This window comes from Theropithecus gelada, chromosome 2 (assembly GCF_003255815.1).
Source record: "Theropithecus gelada isolate Dixy chromosome 2, Tgel_1.0, whole genome shotgun sequence".
In the NCBI taxonomy this organism is placed as follows: Eukaryota; Metazoa; Chordata; class Mammalia; order Primates; family Cercopithecidae; genus Theropithecus; species Theropithecus gelada.
This window is the reverse complement of record NC_037669.1, coordinates 66,714,042-66,738,971: the sequence shown is the minus strand read 5'-3', so window position 1 is coordinate 66,738,971 and position 24,930 is coordinate 66,714,042. Positions and strand designations below refer to the sequence as shown.

General features: G+C 42.1%; 1 protein-coding gene across 4 annotated transcripts in view; it reads right to left on the bottom strand.

The window, feature by feature from the left end:
- Nucleotides 1-24,930, bottom strand: part of PDZRN3 (PDZ domain containing ring finger 3) — a 240,848-nt gene that overhangs the window by 6,464 nt on the left and 209,454 nt on the right. For all 4 annotated transcript variants that reach the window (XM_025376236.1, XM_025376238.1, XM_025376239.1 and 1 more), the window contains 4 exons: nucleotides 14,994-15,241; nucleotides 12,082-12,169; nucleotides 2,175-2,273; nucleotides 987-1,049 (listed from right to left, as the gene is read on the bottom strand). In XM_025376236.1, coding sequence (XP_025232021.1) covers nucleotides 987-1,049; nucleotides 2,175-2,273; nucleotides 12,082-12,169; nucleotides 14,994-15,241 — 498 coding nt within the window. The remainder of the gene's footprint in view (nucleotides 1-986; nucleotides 1,050-2,174; nucleotides 2,274-12,081; nucleotides 12,170-14,993; nucleotides 15,242-24,930) is intronic.

The following is a 24,930-nucleotide window of genomic DNA, read 5'->3' as shown; positions in this document are numbered from 1 at the left end:
CTTGCTGTGATACAGTGGAGGCAGGGAGGACTGTGTCTGGAACCCAGGGGATTCCTTGGAGTACCTCTGAGTGCTTCCATTCTTAGTAAAGGTTAATGGAAAACTCCAGCAACCAAAAAAAAAAAAAAAAAAATGGCAGTATGCTGAGGACCCTGACCCTTCAGGTATGAAGCCTTCAGGTGTGAAGGTTTGGGTCACTTCCCTAGGGTAAGCGATCCTGAGCAGCACAGGTTCTGGCTGAAGGCTAGAGAAACCCAGAGTAGGCAGTGGCAGAAGAAAATCAAAATGACTTGTGGTGAGGTATGCAATGAGAAAAACACAGTGGATTAGGAATGAGAGGATATGGAAGCCTTGCAGACACAATGAAGCCAAGAATCTCAATTCTGTGAGATTAAAGAAGGTTGTAGCCAAAAGAGACATGAATGGTCTCATTTGGACTAGAAGGAGCAACAGGGCTCAAGGTCAAGTGATGACCCTCAGAAGCGATTCCAGGATGGTTAGATGTTGAGTCAGAAAATTTATAAGACTTTTCAATCGATTCTGCTAAATTTGCCAAAAATGTTCCCATTTTATGGACGAGACTCTGAACTGCTTGGTCCAAAGTTAATCTTTCAGAGAAATCTAAAACGAGAATTATGTTAGTTCACAAGTTGTAAACTGTTGGCCTGACTTTGGCTCACTGATGTTTGTTTTGATCCAAATAGAATGAAAGAAAATGAGGAGAACTGGCTCAAGTTTTGCAAGGCCCTCTTTGGACAGAACATGCCCCATCTAGTTTGTCTCAGTCCTCACCACTCCCTGTTGCATCTTATGACTCAGAGTTAGCCTCACAATTAGTTTAACTTGTCTGGCCTCACTACACATCTGTGTTTGTGATCCCTGTTCTTTAACCTCTTCTGCAATTTCAACCCTAGACCTATCATTAGAACCAGTTTGCTCTTTAGTGATAGGCCCATTATGAGGCCATTGTTTGGAAGTGGACTTACCTGGATAATGCGGTCTCCTTCTCGGATGCGCCCATCCTTGGCTGCAATGCTGTTAGGGTCAATCTGAAACACACATGGACCATCTCAGCACAAATGCAGATATGCATGAAAATAAGCAACAGCACTTTCAAAGCCATCTCTAACACACAGTCATGCTCATCCCTGTGTTTCTGTTTTGCACAGAAATAAACAAGACTTAGTGTCGTGCAAGGAGAGGCAAACATGAGCTGATCTGCTTCTAAGCCCTTTCTAGGGCTGGTTCTTGGATCCCTGCATAGCAACTCTATTATATAGCAGTGTGTGCAGGCTCTGCTGATCTGAGGAGGCACAGCTGACTTTTGTTGCATGCATGGTAATTAAAATCAATGATGTAGAACAGGTTAAAGGATACCCTTCATTATGTTGACTAGCAACCATACCTTATTTTATACCAAATACTTGTATTAAAATTTGGAAAATAACTTTAAATTTGAAATATCACTGGGACAAGGAGGACTGATAAGGGGAGGGATGCCCCCAAACGCAGAAAGGCTGGGTTAACTTAAGCTTGGTGGATGACATACAACCAAAGAGACAATTTCGGAGTCTAGTAGTTCGTTCTGTAGCGACAGATTTTATTTCCTGACAAAATTGGGTTTCTGTGATTGCAAGGATGCGTGTGCACTGTAAAGTTTCCATGCTGAAACCAGCTGCTTTATGTATCTTCTCAAGGAAGGTCAAAACAGCATGCATCTATGTAGTTTGATAAGTACATACAAAAGTCACATTTAACTTATATGAACTCAACTATATATACTCCACTAAGAGGAAAAAAAAAAGAGTGAGAGACAGAGAGAGAGGCTTTAAAAAGTGTAAGTGATTCCACCCACCATTCCACTCAATGAACATGAGTTGGGAAATGTGAATCTGCTGTTCCCTCGGGGCTAAACACACAAAACCATGTAAACGGCTCCATTTTATGGCTGATTTGCAGGCTTCTCAAGGGTAATTTTGCCTTAAGTACTTACATTAGAACTTAACCTCCATGGAAAGATGCAATGCCATGGAGTGTGATGAGGGGGACAGAATAATTTGTGTCTTTCCAAAGAGTTCTTGATGAGGTGGGTTAGGGTTGGTGAACATATAAAAGAAAAAAAAACGCTTTTGGTCTTGATATGATAGTTACAAAAACAAAATCAGCCTTTGTACCTCACTGATATAAATCCCAATGTCATCTTCATCATCTGTCCGGTAGCACACAGTGAGGCCCAGCTTGTCCTGGCTGTTCATTCTGTAGAGGTCCACTTCCTAGACAAAGAAAGGCATTCCCAGTGAGACTGCAGCAGGCAATGCGAGTTGAGGGGATGTCAAATGCTTTAAAAATATTATCTTTAAATGATGAACTGGATTTCTTTGCATTCAATTGTGTAGGGCCAGTTAACTTACTAAAAAAAAAAAGTGATTATGGACACAGGATCAATGCCTAGGGCATTTCTGACCTTTCACTCAATATAAAGTCATTTTGAAAATAGTTATTTCATTGATCCCCCAAAGAAAAATTACCCATATTTCACTCAGAGTCAAGACTTCTGGGGCAGGGCTTTTCAAAAGCACTTTTTCAATGTCTGCCACAAACAAGAATATTTCCATACCCCAACCAACCAGCCATTTCAGTACAAATGTTTCCAATGTGTTTGGTTAGATTATTTCACATTGCGTTCCCTTAATATTCACAGTCATAGAACTTGCAAACAGATTACACATAAATTGATCCAAGAAAGGAGGGTAACGTGATAGTGTGCAATTAATGTTCTCCACAACAGCTGTGATATTTACAGTTGAGAAATTAGTTTCAGCCGCTATTACTGCAAATTAAATAAGATAAAAGCAAAGTGAGCCCAAATGCGGGACACATGCTATTGTATTTGCCAATTAGTCTGTGCTTCAGAATGAAGTCAGAACTTTGGAAATTGTCGGAGCCTTAGGGGGGCCATCCTGGGGCTCTCAGTGTAACCAGGCTAAGTCACTCCCCCGCCCACTTTGCCAATGACTTGTGCAAGTTTTTGTAGCTCTAAGCTGCAGGCCTATTTGAAGGGTCACGTGATAAGTTCTCCGGCAGATCCTTTGGTCTAATTTTTAGTGTTATCTAATCACCAAGCAGGAGAATGGAAGGGCTCCGAGATGGGGTCTTCGTGCCACTGTATCTGGGGACTATTTCCAAGTGGCCTCTCTCAAGGGTCTTCTTAGAGGGGAAGGAGAATGTAGCTGTCTATGTGGAGAAGCTCAAAGCAGTTATATGGCAGATACTTCTTGAACTCTCCCTGATGAAAGGCAGGGTGCCAGGCACCATGGACACTTCCCAGGTGGAGGAACAGCAGGTGTAAAAGGCCCTGGGCCAGCATGGCCAGAGTCCCGTGTACAAAAAACAGAGAAGTGGGTTGAGGGTGGCCAGGTGGCAGAGCTAGACCAGACAGGGCCCACAGGCCAGCATGAGCAGCTAAGATTTTATTTTAACATCATGGGAACCCATCAAAAGGTTTCAAGTGAGGACTGCCATGATCTTAATGACTTTCAGCAGTCTCTCTTGCTGATACATGGGGTATAACGTGGTGGGGAAGAGTTGTAACTATGAAGACCGATGTTCAGAACCCAACTCTCCCTCTTTCTAGCAGCTTGATCATGTGCGTGTTAGTATATCTAAGGTCTGTGTCCTCACTAGTACCTGTCATCTGGCCTCCCAGAGTCACCAACGTGAGGCACACAGAGCTCTTAGCACATTGACTGACCCGTAGAAAGTCTATGGTCACCGGTAGTATAATAATTACATGCAGGTATGGTTACCTGCCTGAAGTCACAAGAAGTTGTTTGTGGTAGAGTGGGTATATTTCAGTGCCCCTCTTAATAAGATTATTTTCTGAACACTGATATGTTAATTAATTCAACAACTTCCTAATTATAGCTCTATCAATATGGTAAATTCTCATTAAATGAAACCCCATTAATTTCTGATCATTGAGTTAGGTGGAAATTTCTTCATTTTTGAGATATATACTAAGTGGGCTTAAGGGTCATATTTAACAACGAGAGCAAGCCTAAATACTTGGGTTTCTAAATACTTTGGAATAACCAATTTGCATACCACAAATATACTAGGCATACATCATCCTCTTATGTTTCAAACACATCCCCCTGTCTCTCTTAGGGTACACTTCATCTGAATATGAGTATCAGGGAACACTTTCTCAGTTTTGACATTTCCTTGAGGTGTGAATCAACAAAATATCATGACTGTGTAGGTCCAACTGCACAGATGCAGCTCAAATGCTGCCACTTAGCCCGGTGCTATCCCTGCAGGAGACACATCTTGCTGAAACAGGTCCACATGCAACCCAAGCAGAGAGAGACAGCAGTGGGAAGATTGTAGGAAGAAAAATGAGAAAGACGAGAGATGTTGATAATTCAAGTTGCAGCTTTTTCTGAATGGCTGGCTGCCAAGGTAATTCTCTCTCAAGGAAGTACAGAAGATACTATAGTTCTACTGGACTTTCTTCTGCTGCTGCTCCTCCTCCTCCTCAAAGCGTGCTTCCTGGTCATGATGAGGTGAGCACAGAAATTAAGGGAAGTGTTCAGAAACCTCTATAGCAAATGGACATTGTCATGATAACCAAGGGCATGATTAGCAGATTTGTCTCACTGGACAAAGTGTAGACCAGTTCAGGTGTTGGTGAACGTGTCACAGATGGGGTGAGTTACACAGTCACACACAGTAGGATCACGTATTGGTTAGAGACAGACTGAAAAGTAAACAAACCAGCCAACCTGGTCCTTGTGGCTTTTCAGCACAGTCTGACAAGCACAACTCTGTAATACACTTGTAGATTTGAGTGTTCCATTTGAGAGGCATAAGGTACGAGGAGTATACAAGTAAGAAAAAGACTCCTAAAGAATGTGATATTGACACTCTGTCATGCAGAAAACGATTAGATTTATTTGGCCTACTACCAAACATGTAGGTGGCCTGATGTCATGAGACTTTAGAATACAATTTTGATAAAACCTAACCTGAAAAGCATTTCTGTTCTATCTTTTGTCAGTATTTTGATTGATAGAGATTTGGAGGACTATTAAGCTATAGAGTAGTTGACATTAGTTCATGTTGCTAATCATGATTTTTTTTTCAGTACATTTTCCCTTCTGAATCTGTCAATTCCTCCAACAAATCTTTATGACTTAATCAGGGAGAAAACTTTCTTAGAACAAAGTTTCAGGCTGGAACAGAAGATACTCAAAACATTTATTGTTTTAAGATATTTTCATCTGAATTAAGAACCACTTATGCTTCCTTCCTTATACGCTGCCACTAACCTCACCTGTGTTTAGTAAAATTAGTAATCGATTCTTCACAAATGCTAACTGTTTGACGTTTTTGCATGGGAGAGAAGAAGGTCCCATTAATAGTTCTATTCCCAATTAGTTAGTGTTCATTTTAGAACACATACTCCCTCATAACAGCAGAATGGTGTAGATCCCAACACTGCGTTTAGCCTTTGACTCCCATCACAAATCCTCTCAGGACAAACCGTCATGGGGACAGTCACGTTCTCAGTTTGATCTTTAAAACAGACATAAGAATGCTAGTGTTCCACTTCAAGGGCAGCACTCCAGGAGCAGTATTCTATCTTAGAAGTGGTCTGTGTTATCAAAGGATGAGTGATATTGGATGAACAAATGCTGGTGAAGCACATTTCCAAATAACAAAGCAAAGGGTATTCTGGAGCTTACTCTAGGTATTTACTTGACACTGATGTGAGATAGGAAGGTGTGGGCTATAATATTTCCTTGCCTTATCTGGCCCTTCTTGGAACTCTAAACAAAAGCCAGAAAAGCTTCATTTAGAAGGTACAGGATACGACTTAGCCTCGGTCATTTAATTTTCAAGGGATGGTTCAACATCACAGAGAAGAATCTGGTTGCTGACAGTTAAGCACGGAGTGATCCATAATAGGCTTTCAGAAGCTCTTGAAAAACAACAGTGTAAGAGCTGGTATTGTCTCTGTCTCTGTATGGATTTAGGGTTTACCTTGTTTTCTTACAAAGAAGATTACAGTAAGGCAATGGTAGCTGAATAATGAATTGTGCAATGAAAGCAGTGTCTAGACTTGTATGCTGTGCACAGTAGGTGCTCAATAAAATTGAATGAACTTCAGAGTCCAAGGCAGGATGATCCAAATGAAAAACCAGTTTGGTTCCATCTTTAATGAGGGAGGTTGCCTTGAGCAAGTCATTGAACTTCGACAAACTTAGCCATTCTGTGGTTTTAAGACACAATATTTTGGGGACTCAGTGGAAAGTAAAATTCCTCAAACTTACTGGGTGGTTTGTAAATTCTCAGCATTTCTGTGTGACGGATCTAGTTTTACACAATTGAGCATATTGCTGAAAGCATAGAAGTTATCAATATGTATCTGTCTGTGATGGAGATAAGATTTCAAAGAAGACTATTAATCAAACTGGTATGAATAATGTAGTAACATTATCTGGATTACAGCTACCCCTGTTACTGGTATCTTGTTGCTTACTGGTCTAGATGGACTGTTGATAAAAACGAACAGCTAAGCCTGACATTTCAGATGAAATTGAAACGATATTCCAATTAAGAGTTTTAAGAGGGCCATTCCACCTTGTTGATTCAAACTCTGTTTCAGCATCAGCTACTTTAATCAAAGGGGATCTCAAAGACTCATTTCAATGCTTTATCCACCTCCAGGAAGACTGGCCACTAAAGCATAACTCTTCAACTTATTGGTCCAGGTTGCTGTGCACATTTAAGTTATCTCAACAGTTTCCATGGTGTTATGTGGGATACAGACATATCTCTAAAGACTGCATTTTCCCTCAAGGACCTTATGTTTGAGATACGGTAACAAGGCATTTTATTCCTTCATTCAAAAAACATTTCCGGGTGCCTACTATATGCCAGACATGGTCTGGGCAAAAGGAATATACGGTAAATGAGTTAGACCAGAGCCTAGCTTTCAGGGAGCTTGTATTCCAGTGGGGAAGACAGATAAGAAGTAAATAATGGGCTGGGTGTGGTGGCTCATACCTGTAATTCCAACACTTTGGGAGGCCAACGCAGGCAGATCACTTGAGGGTCAGGAGTTTGAGACCAGCCTGGCCGACAAGGTGAAACCCTGTCTCTACTAAAAATATAAAAATTAGCCAGGTGTGGTGGCACATGCCTGTAATCCCAGCTATTTGGAAGCTGAGGCAGGTGAATTGCTTGAACCTAGGAGGCAGAGGCTGTGGTGAGCCAAGACTGCACTCCAGCCTGGGTGACAGAGCAAGACACAGTCTCCAAAAAAAAAAAAAGTAAATAATGGTACTGGTGGCATAGGGGTGCTTCAGAGAGTAGCCAGGGAAGCTCCTCTGGAGAGGTGACATTTGGAGAAAAGATTGAGGCATGTAAACATCTGGGGCACTGCCACGCAGGCTGTTAGAAGGCGTACTGCAAAAAGTGGCAAACACCCTGATTACACAGGAAAAGTAATGAGGAAGCCAATTCAATCCAGGATGGGGCTGACCAGGAAAGGTTCCCTAAGGATCTCTTCCTTGTCCTGTGCCTCAAAGGCTAAAGAAAAAGTTCTAGACTGGCTGTGGCATCCTGCATAATCTCCAGGTCAATCCCGGTTCCCTTCTGATATACTTAGCTTCCTCTATAAAACCAGGTTTGGAGAGCATTTTAGTCTCCTATTGAAATTGTAGCTTTCCTTTCCTTTCATTACATCATGAGAACACAATACAGGTGACAGCAGTTTCACAGCCTACATAGGATGCTTCTGATGAATCGCCTGGGAAATTAAAACAATAGACAAAAGGAAAAGCCTTCTTTGGGCATGTATTTTCTTTCTTAATTGCCTACAGGAAGATGTAGAGCAGGTGTTCAGTGCCTGAAAATTTATGGGTAATTATTTGTCTGCTCAACCCTAGGGTACACTTGGGTGTAATCCCTTTAACTCTAAGCAGTCTCATAATAACAGGGATTTGACACTTACCTAAATATGATCATTTTGTGTACTTTAAAAGGGAGAACATCTGTTTTTCTTTTCTTTCTTCTTTTCTGAGACAGAGTCTTGCTCTGTTGCCCAGGCTGGAGTGCAGTGGCACAATCTTGGCTCACTGCAACCTCCACCTCCTGGGTTTAAGCAGTTCTCCTGCCTCAGCCTCCCAAGTAGCTGGGATTACAGGTGCATGCCACCATGCCTGGCTAATTTTTGTATTTTTAGTAGAGACGGGGTTTCACCATGTTGGCCAGACTGGTCTCGAACTCCTGACTTTGTGATCCGCCCACCTTGGCCTCCCAAAGTGCTGGGATTACAGGCGTGAGCCACCGTGTCTGGCCAGAACATCTGTTTTTCTCTGTGCATTTGCTTTAATAAAATCTCAACACACTCATACATATTTTCCTCGTATATAACATCCATGGAACTAGTTGTTCTTTGGAAGGTGCTGACTTTAGTCCAATTCAATTTAGATGATAAGTGGTCTGTTGCGATTGGCCCCTTACTTAAATGTAACAGCCTGATTTTACCAAAATTGAACCCAACAGTTAGAACAAAACAGGATGGAATCTAGAAGGCAGATTGCGACTGTTCTAAGAAATCTCGTGCAGAAGCAGGGATGACAGGCACGTGCCAGTCTCCCTGGAAACTGGGCCCACTTTAGGCAACTCACTTCTCAGCATGTGGGGTTTATTAATTAACCTTCTCGAAAGGACTGAGCAGAGGCCCTTTCAGAGACACACCTCTGAAACAGCAATGCTGGAGGTACAGCTACTGTTCTGTAGTGGAAAGACCCTTCCGGTGAGTGACTGCAGTAGGCCTCAGCTGATGTGTTCCTAGCCTAGGAGGCCTGAGCCATCACCGCCACAGAACTGAGGACAACATCTGTCCAAAATTGCCAGGTTCATTTTAGGTAACAGAAATGACCTGGTGACATCTGAGTTGCTGTGGACAAAAGACCAAATGTTTAAAGCAAGACTTCCTGGCTGCTATGGACTCACAGTACTCCATGGTAACTGTTCAAAGGGGCTAGAGATGGAGAATGCCCCTATTCTGGTTGTTTAAGAAGAAATGAAAAGCTAATGTCTAATGGTCCTAATGGCTTGTGAGCTCCTTACAGGCAGGCAGAGTGGTGACTTCCTGATTTTGCATTTCTAGGGCCAAACAGTATATTTAATGTAAGAGATGCTCAGTAAAATGAACGGAATTGAAAATAAACACGAATATAAAGTCTGATGGCATCCAAGGTCTAGCTTAAAATATTAATCCTAGGCTAGTTTTCTAAACACCTGCGTTGTGTCTGCTTTTATTCATGAAAAGAGAGAAGCAGTCTTAGGAACTCAGTGTCACATGCCTACGAGGGGTTTAGTCATTCCTAGGCCCTGATAATTTTACTCTGCATGGACAGTGTGGGCAATAATCATGACTCGGGGGCACATCTCTACACTGCAGTGAGTGAAAGGCACCACCAAAGCCTCACTGGAGTGACTCAAGAGAACAAGAGGAAATGATAGCTTGGGCTTCTTTATCTGGGCCTGTGGCCTGTAGGTCAGGGTAACGGGCACCGAGGTACCTAGGGACGTTGTTAAAGTGCAGATTCTGATTCTGAAGATCTGGGGGGCCAAGTTTGTGCAGTTCCCACATCTCCTAGATGAGAACTCTACTTTGACCAGCCAGGCTGCTGGTCCTCCTACCACACTTTAAACAACAGGGTTCTAGGGAACAGTTTCTGAGTGGCTCCCTCCTGCTTTGAAAGCAGGATGCTCTCAGGTGCTTCAGGCTTTGGGGAGAAAGACTCAGTTCAGGCTAGTCTTAACACTTCTTTAATACTAGCTAATCTCCTTAGAGAAAAGGCAGGATGTAGTGACCCCAGGCTCCCAACCCTCAGCGGGCACCCTTATTGAGCACCAGGATTTAATAACACTGGCTTGTGTCCACTGTATTTAATTGTATGGGATTTTCTATTTAAGACAATGGATGCTGACTTTCTGCTTGAGGCAGTGGTATAGTGTTTCCTTTAAAATAAAATTACCGTAGTTTAAATAAGTTGAGTCGAGTTAAAGAGAAATAGAAAGCACATAAGAGTTCTGGTGATACTCAGATACAACAACAAAACTGTAAGACAGAATGGCCCAAATTGGGCAGATACTGTGGGGGCTCAGTGAATCTCCTGAAACTGTATGCAAGCTCTCGCAGGCAGCAGAGTTTTTCCAGAGAGGGGCTGTAGGTTCCATCAGATTCTCAAAGGTATTAGAAACTAAAAAAAGAGCTAAAGAACCCACTGCTATAAAGTCAAGTTTAACTAAATACCAAAGACTGCAGAGTCTCTACTACTTCATACCTCTAGCTTCTGAAACACCTGACAGCTTTTTAAAAGAACTCTACTTTGCCACAATTACATCATCAAAAAGCAGTGTCGTCCCATAAAGATGATCGAATAGCCCTCTGTTTGGAGAGCAGTGTTTCTCCAACAGTGTTCCAGAGAACTGTAGACTGAGGAAATATAAACAGGTACTTGGCCAGAGAGGTGGGGGAAATTCTGCCCACTCCCCCAGGGGATTTACCAATGCTAGTTAGATAGTCAAGATTCTCAGAAGTCCTCCAAGAAATCTGTTTAGTTTTCTTCGATCTGGCATTTCTCAAATGTATTTCCTTATGAACCCCCTTTGGAAGGAACAAATTAAGGAAAAGTGTCCTGAAGCAGTCATGGCTGCTTCACCAAACATCCCTGAAGCTGGGGTGATAGGACACTAAATAAGAGGCAGAATCCTGATTTTTGAAAATGACAAAACTTCATTCCCTGGAGCAATCGTTAAATGGCAAGTGCTTTGGTAAGTGGTTGACAGCAAGCAGAAAGTCAAGTTTTTATAGTGGCCATTCCTGTTTAGAACAGGTGCATTTAGGGAAAATTTTAAAGTTTTAAAAACTTGCATTGAGTCAGTCATGCCACTGGCGACAAGTCCTTTGATTTGACTGTATCTGGCTAACCATCAGTTAAGTCATCCTTTGCCTACATTTATTGATTTTTAACTTCTGTTTTGGAATAAGAACTCTTGGTAACTTTAAATAGAGGAACACAGCTGTTTTCTACTATTCGACTGCTTCTGTCCTTTGCACAGAACCTACTGCCACTAAACAGTTCAGCTTCAGAAGTATTGGTAGGACAGCATAGATTACACAACAGTTAGCCATGAAATTGGATAAAATGTTCGATTTTTTTCCTGGGTGACCTTTTGATGGTACCCAAGGGCTTGCCTGTCAACATCAGGTGTCTTTTTACTTTATTCCACAAGATCAGCTTTCAGAAATGCTCTTATATGTTTTGAAACCCCATTGAAATATAAAAGTGTTTCCCCCAAAATATAAATATATTATACAAGTTAGTGTTTCCTGTATTTTCTATCACCCTTATTAAAAGGAAAATGGGAAGTAGAACTCTGTTGGCAACCTGGTGTCCTCTAAATATTTTAAACCTTAACAAAGACCTACTTGACATTATGTAGCATCTTGAATCTTTACCTAATCCTGTGTGGCCTCAAGCAACACTTAAGAAGAGTTATGGATTTGTTTAATTTCTTCTATATCAATGTTAGCAAGCTCGAAGCAAGTGAAGCAGTGAACAAACCCTTTTGTTAGGGCAGGCTAGCATTCACTGAAGTAATTTATCCACCTACTCTTGAGCCATCTGCCTTTGAGTAAAGAGTGGTGATGACATAAAAGGGAGGAAGGTGAGGAGGCTTATGTTAGTTACAAGAATGTATGGATTATGTGGATTCAAAGGTTGACAACAGGATTTACTGTCCTATCTTTTAAGTGATTCAAATAAAAAAAAAAAAACCTTACATTTCTGCTTTTGGGACTTGATTATTAAGCTCTATTTCCAAGGAGGGAAGAAGAATCTCAGTTGTGCCTTTCAAAGGGCATGAGTAAAAGTGGTTCTGCTTTTGTTATTTTTCCATTGGCATCGTAAACGAATTTATGTTTATAGAGAACTTATTAGGCATTCTGTGTTCTTAATAATGACTCCTAAAATGAGACAAGGATGTTCTTCATACCTCCAGCTCCAGCTCCTCCCTGTCCATCTCCTGATGGATGTCTCCAATGTAGTCATTTGGATCGTAGTATTCATGGGCTGAGGGATGCCTGAAAAGAGATGCAACATCATTACAGCCCTGTTTCCAGTGTCAGGATCTGTTTCTCTTACACCCATGGTCAGGCCAGTGGCACAGGAACAGTTCCCAGGGTGTGGGCCCTTTCATGACTCACTTCCCTCTGGATGGGGCTCTCAGCACGGTCAGGACCTCCATCATCCTAATTTTACCATTTGCCTTTAGTCCATTTCCTGCTGAAGGACTTAAGATGCAAAGTGCCAGCCTGATGGGCTTTGTTGTTTGCAGAGCCCATCCCAGAGCCTGCCAGTCATGTGATTCAATGTGACTAATTTCTAACTCCATCTGTACGCAGGAAAGAGGACAGTATTTTACTGCTTATTGCTTCATTGTTAGATGAAAACTAGGCTCTGCAGAAAACTAGGCTTGAGCCCAGGCAACAGTCTAAGATATGTGCTGGCCCCTGAGACCAGTTCAAAAGGCTGAGACTGAAACTCTGCTGCTGTTACCTAGGACGGTGTCTTTTTGAATGTTACCCACAAAGATATGTTTGATATCACAATGCAGTATGCACTTACATGGTTGAAACGTATGTGCAAACATGTAGGCATCAATGCATATAATGATGTTTTATATGCATCATTATATGCATTTTTATATGCATCATATAACAATGCATATAAAGATATGTTTCCCTAGGACAACATATGCAAAATACAATCCACAGAACTCATGACATCTTTGGAAGCGTCATTAAAGGAACCTCAAGGAGCAAAGGCAGTGGGAGTCATAACATACTGGATCAGTGGCTTTGAAAGGAGCTTAACAGTCCACGGTGCCAGATGCAAAGCTTCAGCCTCTGATTGTTGGCTGGTGACCCAAACCTTCACGTTCTCAAAGGTCATAGCACAGCAATCAATGGGCCCTAGTCTTCCCTGCCAGGCACTTAGTTTTGAAACAACAGATCAGCCATGAGTGGCCATTCAAATAAGGGCTGGCTTTCAATTTTCTGGACCCATCAGGCAAATATACTGCCTGCACTTAAAGGGCTTTTAGTACTGAGGATACTGTTGGAAGGTCTGGGCTTTCACGCATCAACTTAACATTCCCCGTTCAGTCCCGATGCACGCTCTTGCTGTTGTCTGACCTAGCCAGAACCTGAAGAGGCCTGACCTCTGGACTCTTCTGACATTTCTCAAGTTGCCCCCAGGGGATAAGTCATGTCATGTTAACTAGACTTAAGAGGAAATTACAGGTTTAGCTTCTAAAAGGCCCGTCACTGTGACAGGCCAACATCTGAGAGTCAGAAGTAGCCTTAAAGGCCTCATCAATAATGTGAGGCAGTTTGGTCTGTAACGTCAGATAAATGGTTTGGATAATCATACTCAGTGAATCAGCCAGTTGTTCCAGAGGATCGAATGGGCCACTACAGGGTACTGTGGTTCAGAGCTGGGAGTTGGGGTCTGACTGACCTGCCTTTCCATCAGCTCAGTGGAACCTGGTGAGTTTGCAGTTCCTCACCTGTATAAACGGACAGTCATGAGAAATAAAGGAGATAATAGTGCTTTGCACATGTGCACACTGTGAGTGAATGTGAGACGGATGCCCTGTCCTCTGTCTTTACACTACCAGCTGCCGCCAAACCTACTCTGTCAAGCCTGGGGAATTAGCCCTGGGTTCCAGTGACAGCTAGCCACTAAAATCAAGGGATGAAGCGCAAGCCTTTATTTGGAACTTGACAGAACCACAGGAAACAAGTGCTCACTCCAGCTACTGACTTACTACTAGGAATCCAACAGGTATTACCCAGTGGATTTTCCTGTAAGAGGTGAAAATGCCCTTTGAAATAAATGATCTGATCCGGGATGGAGCTGAGATGGGAAAACACAGGGGCGACCCTAACATCAGCTGGAGAGGCTGTGTCCTCAGATGTGCGAAGTCACACACGAAAAGCTTCGTTTAAAGCTATGTTGAACTGGACGCCTTGGAGGCCAGCAGTCTATCACAGAAAATGTCTTGCTCTTCATTTTTTCCTGAATATTTTACTTCACCCACTAAATTAACGGGGATCACTGCTATCATGTACCGAGTGCTTACCATATGCCCCATGGGCACTTCCCACATACTATTTTATTTAATCCTTCAACGATCATAAGAGATTGATACTGTTATCCCCATTTTAATATAGGACAAATACAGCCCCACAAAACAAAGTAGGTTACCCAAGTTCCACAACTAGAAATCACTTTGAGCATCAGGTTTGTCTGACTTGAAGCCTCTGAAGGAATCTTTGCTGCTGGCAGAAATAAGATGGGAGAAGAGGTGTGTGTAAAGAAATCCATGTGGCGTGCTGAGTTGCAGCTGTTATTTAATTGGTTGATGCAGTACTTAGATGAGGCATGTGCGGGCTTATTACATGGATCCAGGCTTGAAATGAGACCCAAGAAAGCAGAAGGCACAACCTCCAGGGCTCTCTTGACACACACAACTTACTTTGTTGTCTATTTAAAAGAATGATCAGCATTCCCTCTAGTAATAACTGCAGGATCTTCAAATTACCATTTGGGGTGATTAAATTTTATTCTGAAACAACTTTTACAACATTTGTAAGTAATTCTGTTCTTAGGATATAATTTGAATAAGTCCGCTCCAGGGTTATAATAAAGTAATTAATATGTCAGAGCGGTTTTGAGCAGGATTCGATTTATTGCCTCTATAAACAATAAAATTAAATACGGGCAACTTGGAGGAAAATTATAGGGTGCATTAATTTTTTTTTGCCACATGGAAGAGCAAAAAAACAACTTGGAAATACTTCTTTACTTAACGCGTTAGGGGTTCAAGATTAGGTTACTTACTCCTCTGGCAAGAGATAGGGATCCAGCACGGGTGGGCTGGGAGAGGACATCTTAGTGAGGGCCATGATATGTTCAAAGGTGATGTCAGTTTGGGTTCCCGTGTCCACCAGCTGCGACTCTGATGGAGGCGTGAACATTTTGGTCCTTGGTGTTCTTCTCAACACCTGCACCACTATGGGCTCCTTGGCTGTCTTGAAAGCTTCCACAGCCTGGTCATGAGTTGCTCTGGACAAGTCTTTGCCGTTGACCTGTGGAAAAATATTTAGGGTGGGACAAGGTTAGAATGAAGCAGAAAATGGAAGGACAGATACATGGATTGGCTCCTTTCATGTGTAAGCAGCTAAAAGAAGCAGGCGATGGGGTCAGAGAACTTCACTTCTCTAATGTTTAGGTTTCCCAAAGAATGCCTGGTGGAAAGAGTGAGTTTGGAGGTATTCAGATCTGGCATGAAATAGTAAATCTCACAGCGGGAAAGCTTGGCTTCCCCGTGGAATATCTTTAACACAATTTCATCACTTGCTAATCTTGCCTGTGAAAGAAAAGGCCAGCCTCAGGCTCCGAGCCTTTATCAGGCAATAATAGCTAACTAGAAATTCATTACACTGTTACGTTTTAATAGTGTGTATTTTTCCAGTTTGTGTCAGATGATACCAGTCTTCCCGTCATGGAAGTAATATGAAGTTTCCTCTTAAAATTAATCCTTTCGCTCTTTAAAAAGTCCATTGACAATATTAAGTAAATGACAGTTCAGGTCATAGGGGCACATGGCAAGTATTATGGAGAAGGAACTCAAATGGCCAACGTTTGGGGGGAAGTCACCACTGGCTTAATTGCTGTTTTGTTTCCCACTGTGTGCAGTGTTTTGCTATTACTGCATCCTCAAAGCCTGCACTTATTGAGTGACTACTGTCTGCTGCATGGCTTAAATGAAGATACCTCTCAACAGTTCTCTCATCATAGTCCTGTGAAGTTGGCAGGACTGAAAGTAAGATCATCTCCCTCCCTGCAGCCTCAGACCTCATGAGAGGACCTTACTAGTTCATGCTGGGTCAGAACGTTGGATGCTATGTCCAGGATTCTCCCCAATGGTACAATCAAAACTCACCCAACCTGGCTATCTTTAGAACAGCTTACATAAGATGAAATAGAAATCAGAGTCTTATTTCTAAAAATCAAAGTCATTCCAAGTTAGATGGAAGTCCAATGATTTAATTTATCCTCTCTTTTCCCTTCCCCCATAAAACAAAGGAACTATGTTCAGGTAGTTATGGGCAGAAAGTCTGGTAATATCTTATGACTGGACTGCATAAAATGCATCAGGCTCCACAATATTTTAATATTACGGTATTCCTCAAGAGGTTTCGTGGGCTTTTAAAAAGCAAATGTAAAATGATGGTATAGGAATCATATTCCACAGGACTGCAGAAGTTGCTCAGCTTCTCAAAGCTTTTCTGGAGAACACTGACCCACTCAAGTCACTCCACATAGCAATCCCTGAGTTTAAATCTCTTACATTAATAGTCCATTCTTGCAATGTGCGTGTTTTTAGCATGTATGTATAAATGTCAAAATGAACACTGAACCACAGCCTTTTCCTATCTGGCATATATACATTTTCCTCCCTTAGTATCTTGGACTTCAAAGCATGCTGACAATTAGGTCTATCCTCAGAGCACTTCAATTTTCCTCTGTCCAGGCAGAACATAAGTATTGACTGCAAAGCTGTTTTTCTCTTTTTTTCCCCCAAACCCTTTCACTCTGGCCCTGTAGGGACAACAACTCTTAGGTTGAAGTGCGTTGTAAACAACTGTTGGGTTGAGAAATAGATGTTGAATTCTTTCCTTGTAATGAAGCCCAAATGAATCATGCCAGTGGAGGTTATTAATGATTTGGATTCAATCCACTTAAGTAATTTATTTACATCATGAGGGAGTTCGGCAGAAAAGAACTCTGGGTCACAAAATGACTTGAGTGCACCAGTAAATAAGGAACTGTCTGAACCACCGAACTTTTAAATTCCCCATCCTGGAGGACTTGGAAAGCAGGGTTTAACACTACAACTGTTGCCATGTTTCTCCCTTTGAGAGAAGAATGAAAGGACAAGAAAGAATTCTTTCTAGCTTTCCGCCCCAAGTGACCTTGGTGAGTGCTTCCCTGCTTAGACCTTCGAATGCTGAGGGCTTGGCATGGGAGGGAATGGGGTATAGATGGGGATGAAAAACAACTTGGGGTCCTGTGGAATTCATGCTGGGGCCGAACTGTTTGAGCCATATCTTTCACTAAATGTGTGACACCAAGAGTCACATAGTACAGGAATTTACAATGCTACAGTAAATTTGTTCCTGAGAATAACTTAATGCAACAGATAGCACCCTTAGGAGGTGTGGGTGTGTTCAATACCACCCAGTCACACCGGTCTTCTGCCCTTTGTACTCCCTAGGGATGGCTTGCCCCAATGTTAGTTATACCCACAATGAATTCAGACATTAGGATTTTCAAGTGGGTGCTACAAGATGTGTCAAATTTGTTCTTCCTCTATTTAATACTATATAAATACCAGACATTTTGCCAAAAAGGAGTAAGAATGGGATTTTCTTACTATGGTATCTTTTTCCTTTATAACTTCCTCTTCTTGTTAAGAGGAACACTAAGCTAAGTAAGGGAGAGGATGGGGAATTAGAATCCGGGAATCTTCTAGTTATGTCCAGAAAGGAACCTATAGGTCTACACTGTTTAGAGACACATAATTCTTACAAACACCACAGGAGACAATGTCAGCTGCCTGCGCAGCACGCACCCATCCTCACCCTAATGCTTCCTCTCTGCTAAAAGAACTCTTTGTTTCCTTTCTACCAGATCCTATATCTTTCCTTCTGGGGGAGATTTGAGGTGTGGATTTTGATGGGCTCCCGCCTATCATGGTGGTCTTGGTCCTTTTGCCTCATGATGGATTTAGGCATGGGTATACAGTGTAATTCTGGCTGGTTGGATGGGATGGGAGAACTGCTAGGGAGCTCTGAGGTTTTGTTCATCCTTAAACTAAGACATGAGACAGGAGAAGGCCATTTTCTGCCCCTAGGCAAGTCATCTGCATGCTTCCTTGGACTTGTGGCAGCATCTTGGGACCCTGTGGGGAACTGGCCTCAGAGGCCAGCTTAACACACTGAGGATGGCAGAGTAGAAAAATGAGAGAATTGTGGTCCCAATAATATCACTGAGTAAGTGAATTAACCAAGTTTAGGACCTCTTATCCCCAAACTTCTTGTTATATTCAATGATACATTTCTTATACTTTAGGTCATTTGACTTGGATCTTAACTACCTACAGTCCAAAACATCCTAAAAGGTGTAAATATCACATAGCTATATTGTAAAATTAGGCACAAATGTCTTCTCATTCATTCCTAGAGACGGTCTCCTATGTGGGTAATTAGTGAAAAGCCTTCTCTGATCAGGAGTACATCTTATTTTATTTTTATAGCAAGGTGATGGCAACTATTGCTTTACTTGGATAGATTTTATAAACCAAATGCTAGTACCATTGAGTGGATGTTTAAATGGTACCAAGAAAATGATGCATGAAGGACCTGCTTGGATCAGCCTAAAGCTAAAAGCATTCTTGGCTACAAAGAGCTCCTCTGTGTTGAGACACACTCAATTACAAAAAGCAGGAAAGCTGTTCTGAATCCATCCAGCTTTCGGTACTATTAAACGGCACTGATACAACCACATCCATACTGCCCAGGTTACAGAGGGAAGAGCAGTAGCAACCCCAAAGGGAGAACTGGGACTTTGGGGTGACTAAGAAATGCCCTGTCATCCCACACAAGAATGTCCCCCCTGCCTACGGCTGGGTTCCACAGAAAGGCATTTCTGACAACTGTGCCCAAGAAAACAAATTTAGTAGCCCAGGCAGTTTTCAATCAAATACAGCTCCAATAAGCTCCTCTACAAGCCAGGTGACCTCCTCCTTTTTTTTATAGTTCAGAGGTGGAGTGTGCAGGGACGGCAATTGTGGGATGAAGCCAGCATTGGAATCCTGGCTGTGGGCTTTGGGCAATTTAACTGTTCTTTCCAGTTTCCTCATCTACAAAATAAATATAGCATCGTGCTTCTTAGGGTAATATAAAGTTTAGATGAGATAACTTACTTGTAATGCCTAAATGCCAATAATAAGAATTTACTAAGACTCCAGTGCTCGTGGGGATCCTATAGTAGAAGAGACACATTTTCCCATGAGGAAACAATCTATAATCAAAGAAGCGAAACCCAGCCTAGTGAGGTGTTCTTAAGAGACATTCGTATGCTGAAAGGCTTCTTAGCTTCCCAGAAGCTGTCCGCCCGTCTTGTGTGTTCCTGGGGTACCAATATGCACACTGATATTTTCAGTCCTTGAGTTGGGATTCTTGGAGGAGGAGGGGGGTGCAACAGATAAATTTTACAGGACTTGACCCCTGCCACATGAGCTTCTTGACAAGGTATTTTAGGGATCATTACATTCTCTTAAAAGAAGATGAGACAAGGCGGGAGTTTACTATCCTAGACGATCCATTTTTGCAGCCAAATTTGTTTTGAATTACCTTGTGCACATAACACTTATTACACTGTCATCTTGCAATCACATCACTGAGAGACTTAGCGAGGTGATGACTCCGGTGCACGCCGTCAGCCAACCGAGAATGACAACTTTTATTCTGAGGATTAGCATTGCATCTACATTACACAAAACGGCGGTGATGATGGCTGTGATTATAGACGGGATGCTCACCCAGTGACGTTTGGCCCGGTCAAATTCAATATCATTAACTCGCCCAATTGAGCAGATTGCCTTTAAAACAGTTTATGCAGCTTTAAAACCAAGTAAATGGAATGTTTTGGAACAAGAAATGCTGATTGCAAACTTTATCTTTATTATAAATTAAATGCTTAAATTATTCACCTAAGGCTCTGGCTGGTCCCCTGGGACTTAGGTGCAATTATGGCAAAAATCCAATCAGTTAGTCTCAAGGCAAACATCACTGATGCAAATATGACATGACACTAAGGGACCTTAAAGAGGTCCTTTAGCATAAGGTCTCCCGAGACAAGACAGACAATTACGCTGAGGGCGTGGAACCATTCCTTCCTGGTTCAATTTGGGCTGGAATAACATTGCTGTTGCTCTTCCTAGGAGGTACTTGTAGCTGTCTTTTCCACAGTCGGTCCTGAGAACTAACACAAAGCTGGCCAGCTTTCCATGTGGGAGGTAAATTTCACTGACAACCCATCTGTCTATCTTTCAGTCATTCACTCATTCAGCAAGAATTCACTGAGCTTATTTAGTGAGACCAGTTCCCTTCTTGGCTGACGGAATGTCACTGAAAGAAGTCCTTGGAGGAAAAATGAGGCTACAACACATGGGAACTACTTAAGAAATGGGCAGATAAATGCATTATGGGTGGCGTTTTATCCAGACATCCAGTGACTCAGAGACTACACACGATGGAATGCTAGCCGGGCCCATAACCCAGAGACAGGCTTGGTTTTCACGGTCTACTTAGAAATACCATGGGTTAAACTATTGTCATACAGTAGCACCTTTCAAAACACAGAGTCCCAGAGAGCCTCCAAAGTTTTCTACAACTTAATTGTAAGCAGTTCAGGATATTTTAAAATGTAGTATTTGGAAAAGGCATACTATATTCTCTCCAAATTAGAAACTAAGTACCCATTTATGGGGGACATTTGGTTTCTGAAGTTCAGCATATCACAGTCACCTCTATTTCTATTACATGTGCAAATGACCTCATATAAAGTATGAATGCAATTTTAAATTCAGCCTAGTATAAATTATGCCCCTGGCTAAAATCCAACTTTTATAGGGTTCATTTAATTAAATACAGGGGCAGTGATTTCATTCTGTAAAATATCACACCTATGTTTTCAAACTAATTAAAACATAGAATCCACTGGAAGCAATAGACGATAATAAACTATATACTGAAAAGTAAAAGGTTTCAAGCCCTGATTTAGGTTGGATAAAAAAAAAATCTTTTTTCATTTAGGAAACTCCTGTCTATCTTAATTTATTTCAAATTTATAGTCTCCTCTAGGGCTTGGAGAAGGGAAGGCAACTTATCTAAAATGTAGGTATTATGGCAGTTAAGAAGAAATGTGAGTTTCAGGAATGAATGGTGTTCAAATTAATGTGTTTCAGAGGAAAGTACTTCACTTCAGAGATGTATATCTGCAGATGGCACTGGCACAGCTATCAGTTTCTATGTATGGGTGTGTTAGGTTCTAGTTGGGACCTCAGCAGAGTTTGTCCATGGTATTTTCTTTTGAGACCGAGTCTGGCTCTGTCGCCCAGGCTGGAGTACAGTGGCCGGATCTCAGCTCACTGCAAGCTCCGCCTCCCGGGTTTACGGCCATTCTCCTGCCTCAGCCTCCGGAGTAGCTGGGACCACAGGCGCCCGCCACCTCGCCCGGCTAGTTTTTTGTATTTTTTAGTAGAGACGGGGTTTCACTGTGTTCGCCAGGATGGTCTCGATCTCCTGACCTTGTGATCCGCCCGTCTCGGCCTCCCAAAGTGCTGGGATTACAGGCTTGAGCCACCGCGCCCTTCTAAATGCATCCTGATGTTATTTCCCTAGATTTGGTATTTTCACAACCATCAGATCCCCTCCTGACTCCATTTCAAGCATCCTGCACAGATAAATTTATAGCCTGGGTAATTTCCTTGTTAGAAAAGTTTTCTTTGTGTCTAACTGACATGTCTCACATTTTAAAATCCTTTCCTGTTTTCCTAAATATAGAATTACATCTGACTACCAGCCTCTGATTAGTAAAATAGATGATGTGTCTTAGAGGTTAAAAACATACATGTATTTACTTTTTAAAAAGTAAATATTTTTAAAAAATAATATAAATACTTTCAAAATATTATAAAATACCTTCTTTTCAGATACCAATCCCACCTTAATATCTCCTTTGGAAACCTTGGTGTCATCACATGAAATCTCATTTCAAGCAATGGCATCCAAATGTCCATTAAACTACAGTATATTTGAACCAGTATGAATCAAAAAATTAACATGTACATTTTTGCATCACCTTACAGGTGATAATTTGAAGCAGCAGCTCCAGATATTATAGGAAAGCCAACTGGCAACAAGCTGTTTCTACAGCCAAATCTCCCTATCTTCTACATCTCTTAAGTTCTTAGGAACTTGAGTGTCTTCTCCAGTAAAAAATACATACGTATTTAATGAGAAGTGTTTTTGCTCTTAAGCTTATTCTAGACCATTTCTTGATAGGATAAAAATAGTATCAAGGACAGTATCCTCTGCTTTGTGGAGAATGAAAAAATGAGGTTCAGAAGGGTATTGGAGTGTTTGCAAAATAATCAAGTGGCTCTTACCAAGCTCTCCTGCTGTCTCGGGTTTCTGTACTGCAGGTGACAAGGTGGGGCCATTTCAAGTGAAAAATGACACAGAGAGGAAAGAGACAAGAAACACCAAGTTTATAGACCTCGCAGAAAATCACAACATGCAAAGTGGCTTCTTTCTCTTGGACGACTGATTCTCTGTCTCTTTTAGAACTTCACTGTAGTACCCCTGATTAGGGATGTGTAGGCTGAGGTGTGAGCAAACGCAAGGTGGCAAGTAGGGCAGTGGACTAGAGGCCGTATCCATCCAGAGGAAGTGAAGCCTTCCTCTAAATCATGCTGAAGTGCCTGTAAGGGCTGGCGGTGGTCCTGCTTCTGGCTGTAACTAGGTCAGGAGTCCACCATAGTAGCAGCACGTGATGATCTGGCCTCCAGACTCCTGCATTTCAGCCCTGGACACATAGAAGGGGCTGCTGGGTGACTCAGCTCCCTCTATAGCAAAAGGGCTTGAAAAGGGTGTCTCCCAGAGCACTTTCCGGTTGAACAGTCCATGAAAGTCGCTATCAGCCACTCTGTGCTTCGTTACTCACCTTTTTATACGTGAGTGTCCATAATACTTCAAATAAAATGCTGGAGCTTTTGACACTTTAATCATGATAAACCCAATCAGTGGTACAACACTTCCTCTGGGCCAGACACTATTCTATGCACTCTACCTACATTTACTCATGTAATCCTCACACAAGGGAAGTACGACGACTATCACTGTTTCACAGACAAAAGTGAGAGACACAGAGGGCATCTGTGCATCTGCAGACATTTCATTTAAGATGCTGGCGGCTTTCACCTTGAATTGGGAGAGGCATGCTCTAAGTTCAGAATATAGAAGATGACATGCTTCTTTTTTACATGTCAATGTTATTGCATTTAATGATCCATTGGCATTATCTCCTGCTGTAAAGGCAAATACAGCCACAAATTGAAGGAGGAAGGTGTGGTTAGGTTTTTGCAAGCATCATGCCCAAAGCCTTTATGAAAGCCATTTTATTATGCCATTTCCTCTCCCTGGTGTAAACTTCATATTGGTCTCATAAATACCTTGAATAAACTTGAATTTGTTAACTGTTTTCATCAGAGTCTAGAGGGCTGGCTACAATAAAATTTCTACTCTCAAGCCTCTAGTCATCAGAGTCCTCCATTAACGGAATTGTTATCACACGGAGTTAAAATGAGTGTTCAATGGTGTTTTATATTTGTGTCACCGTAGCCATTTACATTTAAAATTAGAGGATCCTTAAGGATGCTGCATGAAGATGCAGAGGAGCAGGCAGGAGTTCTACGTCTGATGAGGGCCATTGTCAAGGTGCAAAGCTTTGGATCCATTTGCCTGGGGTTCAGTGTAGGCTGTAGCACTTGTGAGCTGTGCTATCTGGAGCAGGTTATTCATCTCTTGATGCCTTAGTTTTCTTCTTTGTAAAATGGGTTAACAGCAGGACCTAACTCACAGAGCTGTTGCTGAATTAGGCCCTGCGTAGAAAGTAGTTATGGTTCATGCCTAGTGCACAGCGAGTGCTCAACGAAGGTTAGCTATTTATTATCCTCATTGACTTGCAGAACCAATGTGCCATGTATTGATAAAGTGGTGAGCAAGGCTCAGTAACACTGGGTGAGAGTGGGCATCACTGGGGCTGTAGGGTGAGACACATGGGGGTCTAAGTCCATGCTCTGCCATTTATCAGATGTGTGACATTGGGTAAATTACTCCATCTCTGTGTGCCTCAGTGTCCTCAATAGGATATGAGGAGTATTTAAGTACATGCTTCATAGATGATACCTGAATGATGTAGGTAAAGTAAAACTCTTGGCACAGTGACCAACATCAGCTGTTGTTATAACTGTCCACATTTAGACACATTTCCTAGCCTCTTCCTGCGCCTCATGTGTAAACAGGTTGTAAAGATTCCTTGTAAAGAGCTTGGAAGAGCGCCTGGCTCTTAGCACACTCAGTAAATGCTATCTTTTACAGGAAACGCTAGCCTAGGTTTGGGCTCCCAAATTCCAGCTGCCAAATTTCAGCAAAAACCATACTCCAAATAAGTCACATAAGAAAACCCATGAAAAGCAGTTTATGTTGCAGTCATGTCTAAGGGAGGAGCCTTTTCTGGATCCTGGGAGCCATTTCAAGGATGTGACACTGAACGCCGCATATGGGCATTTGTTCTGTGTCAGGCATTGCAATAAATGCTTCAGACACATGATTTCATCCCATCTTCAGAATAAGGAGTCACTGGTGAGGTAGGTGGTGCTATCTCTACCACCTCAGAAGCTGAGCAGCTTCCTAAAAGTTGTGCAGCTTATGAAAGTAGAAATGGGGATGTGACCCAGGTCTGCCTGACTTCAAAATGCGTGTTCTAACCACTGAGCGGCACAGCTGGCAGTGCTGTTACCTGACCTGAGCTGTAAAGCAAAGGAAGCTGACATGTTCAGTCACCAGTGACTGTATGATGCCAAGATGTGAGGGTGTAGTGAAAAGGGGCAGTCATCAACAAGAGGGAGAGGTGGGGCCTGGAG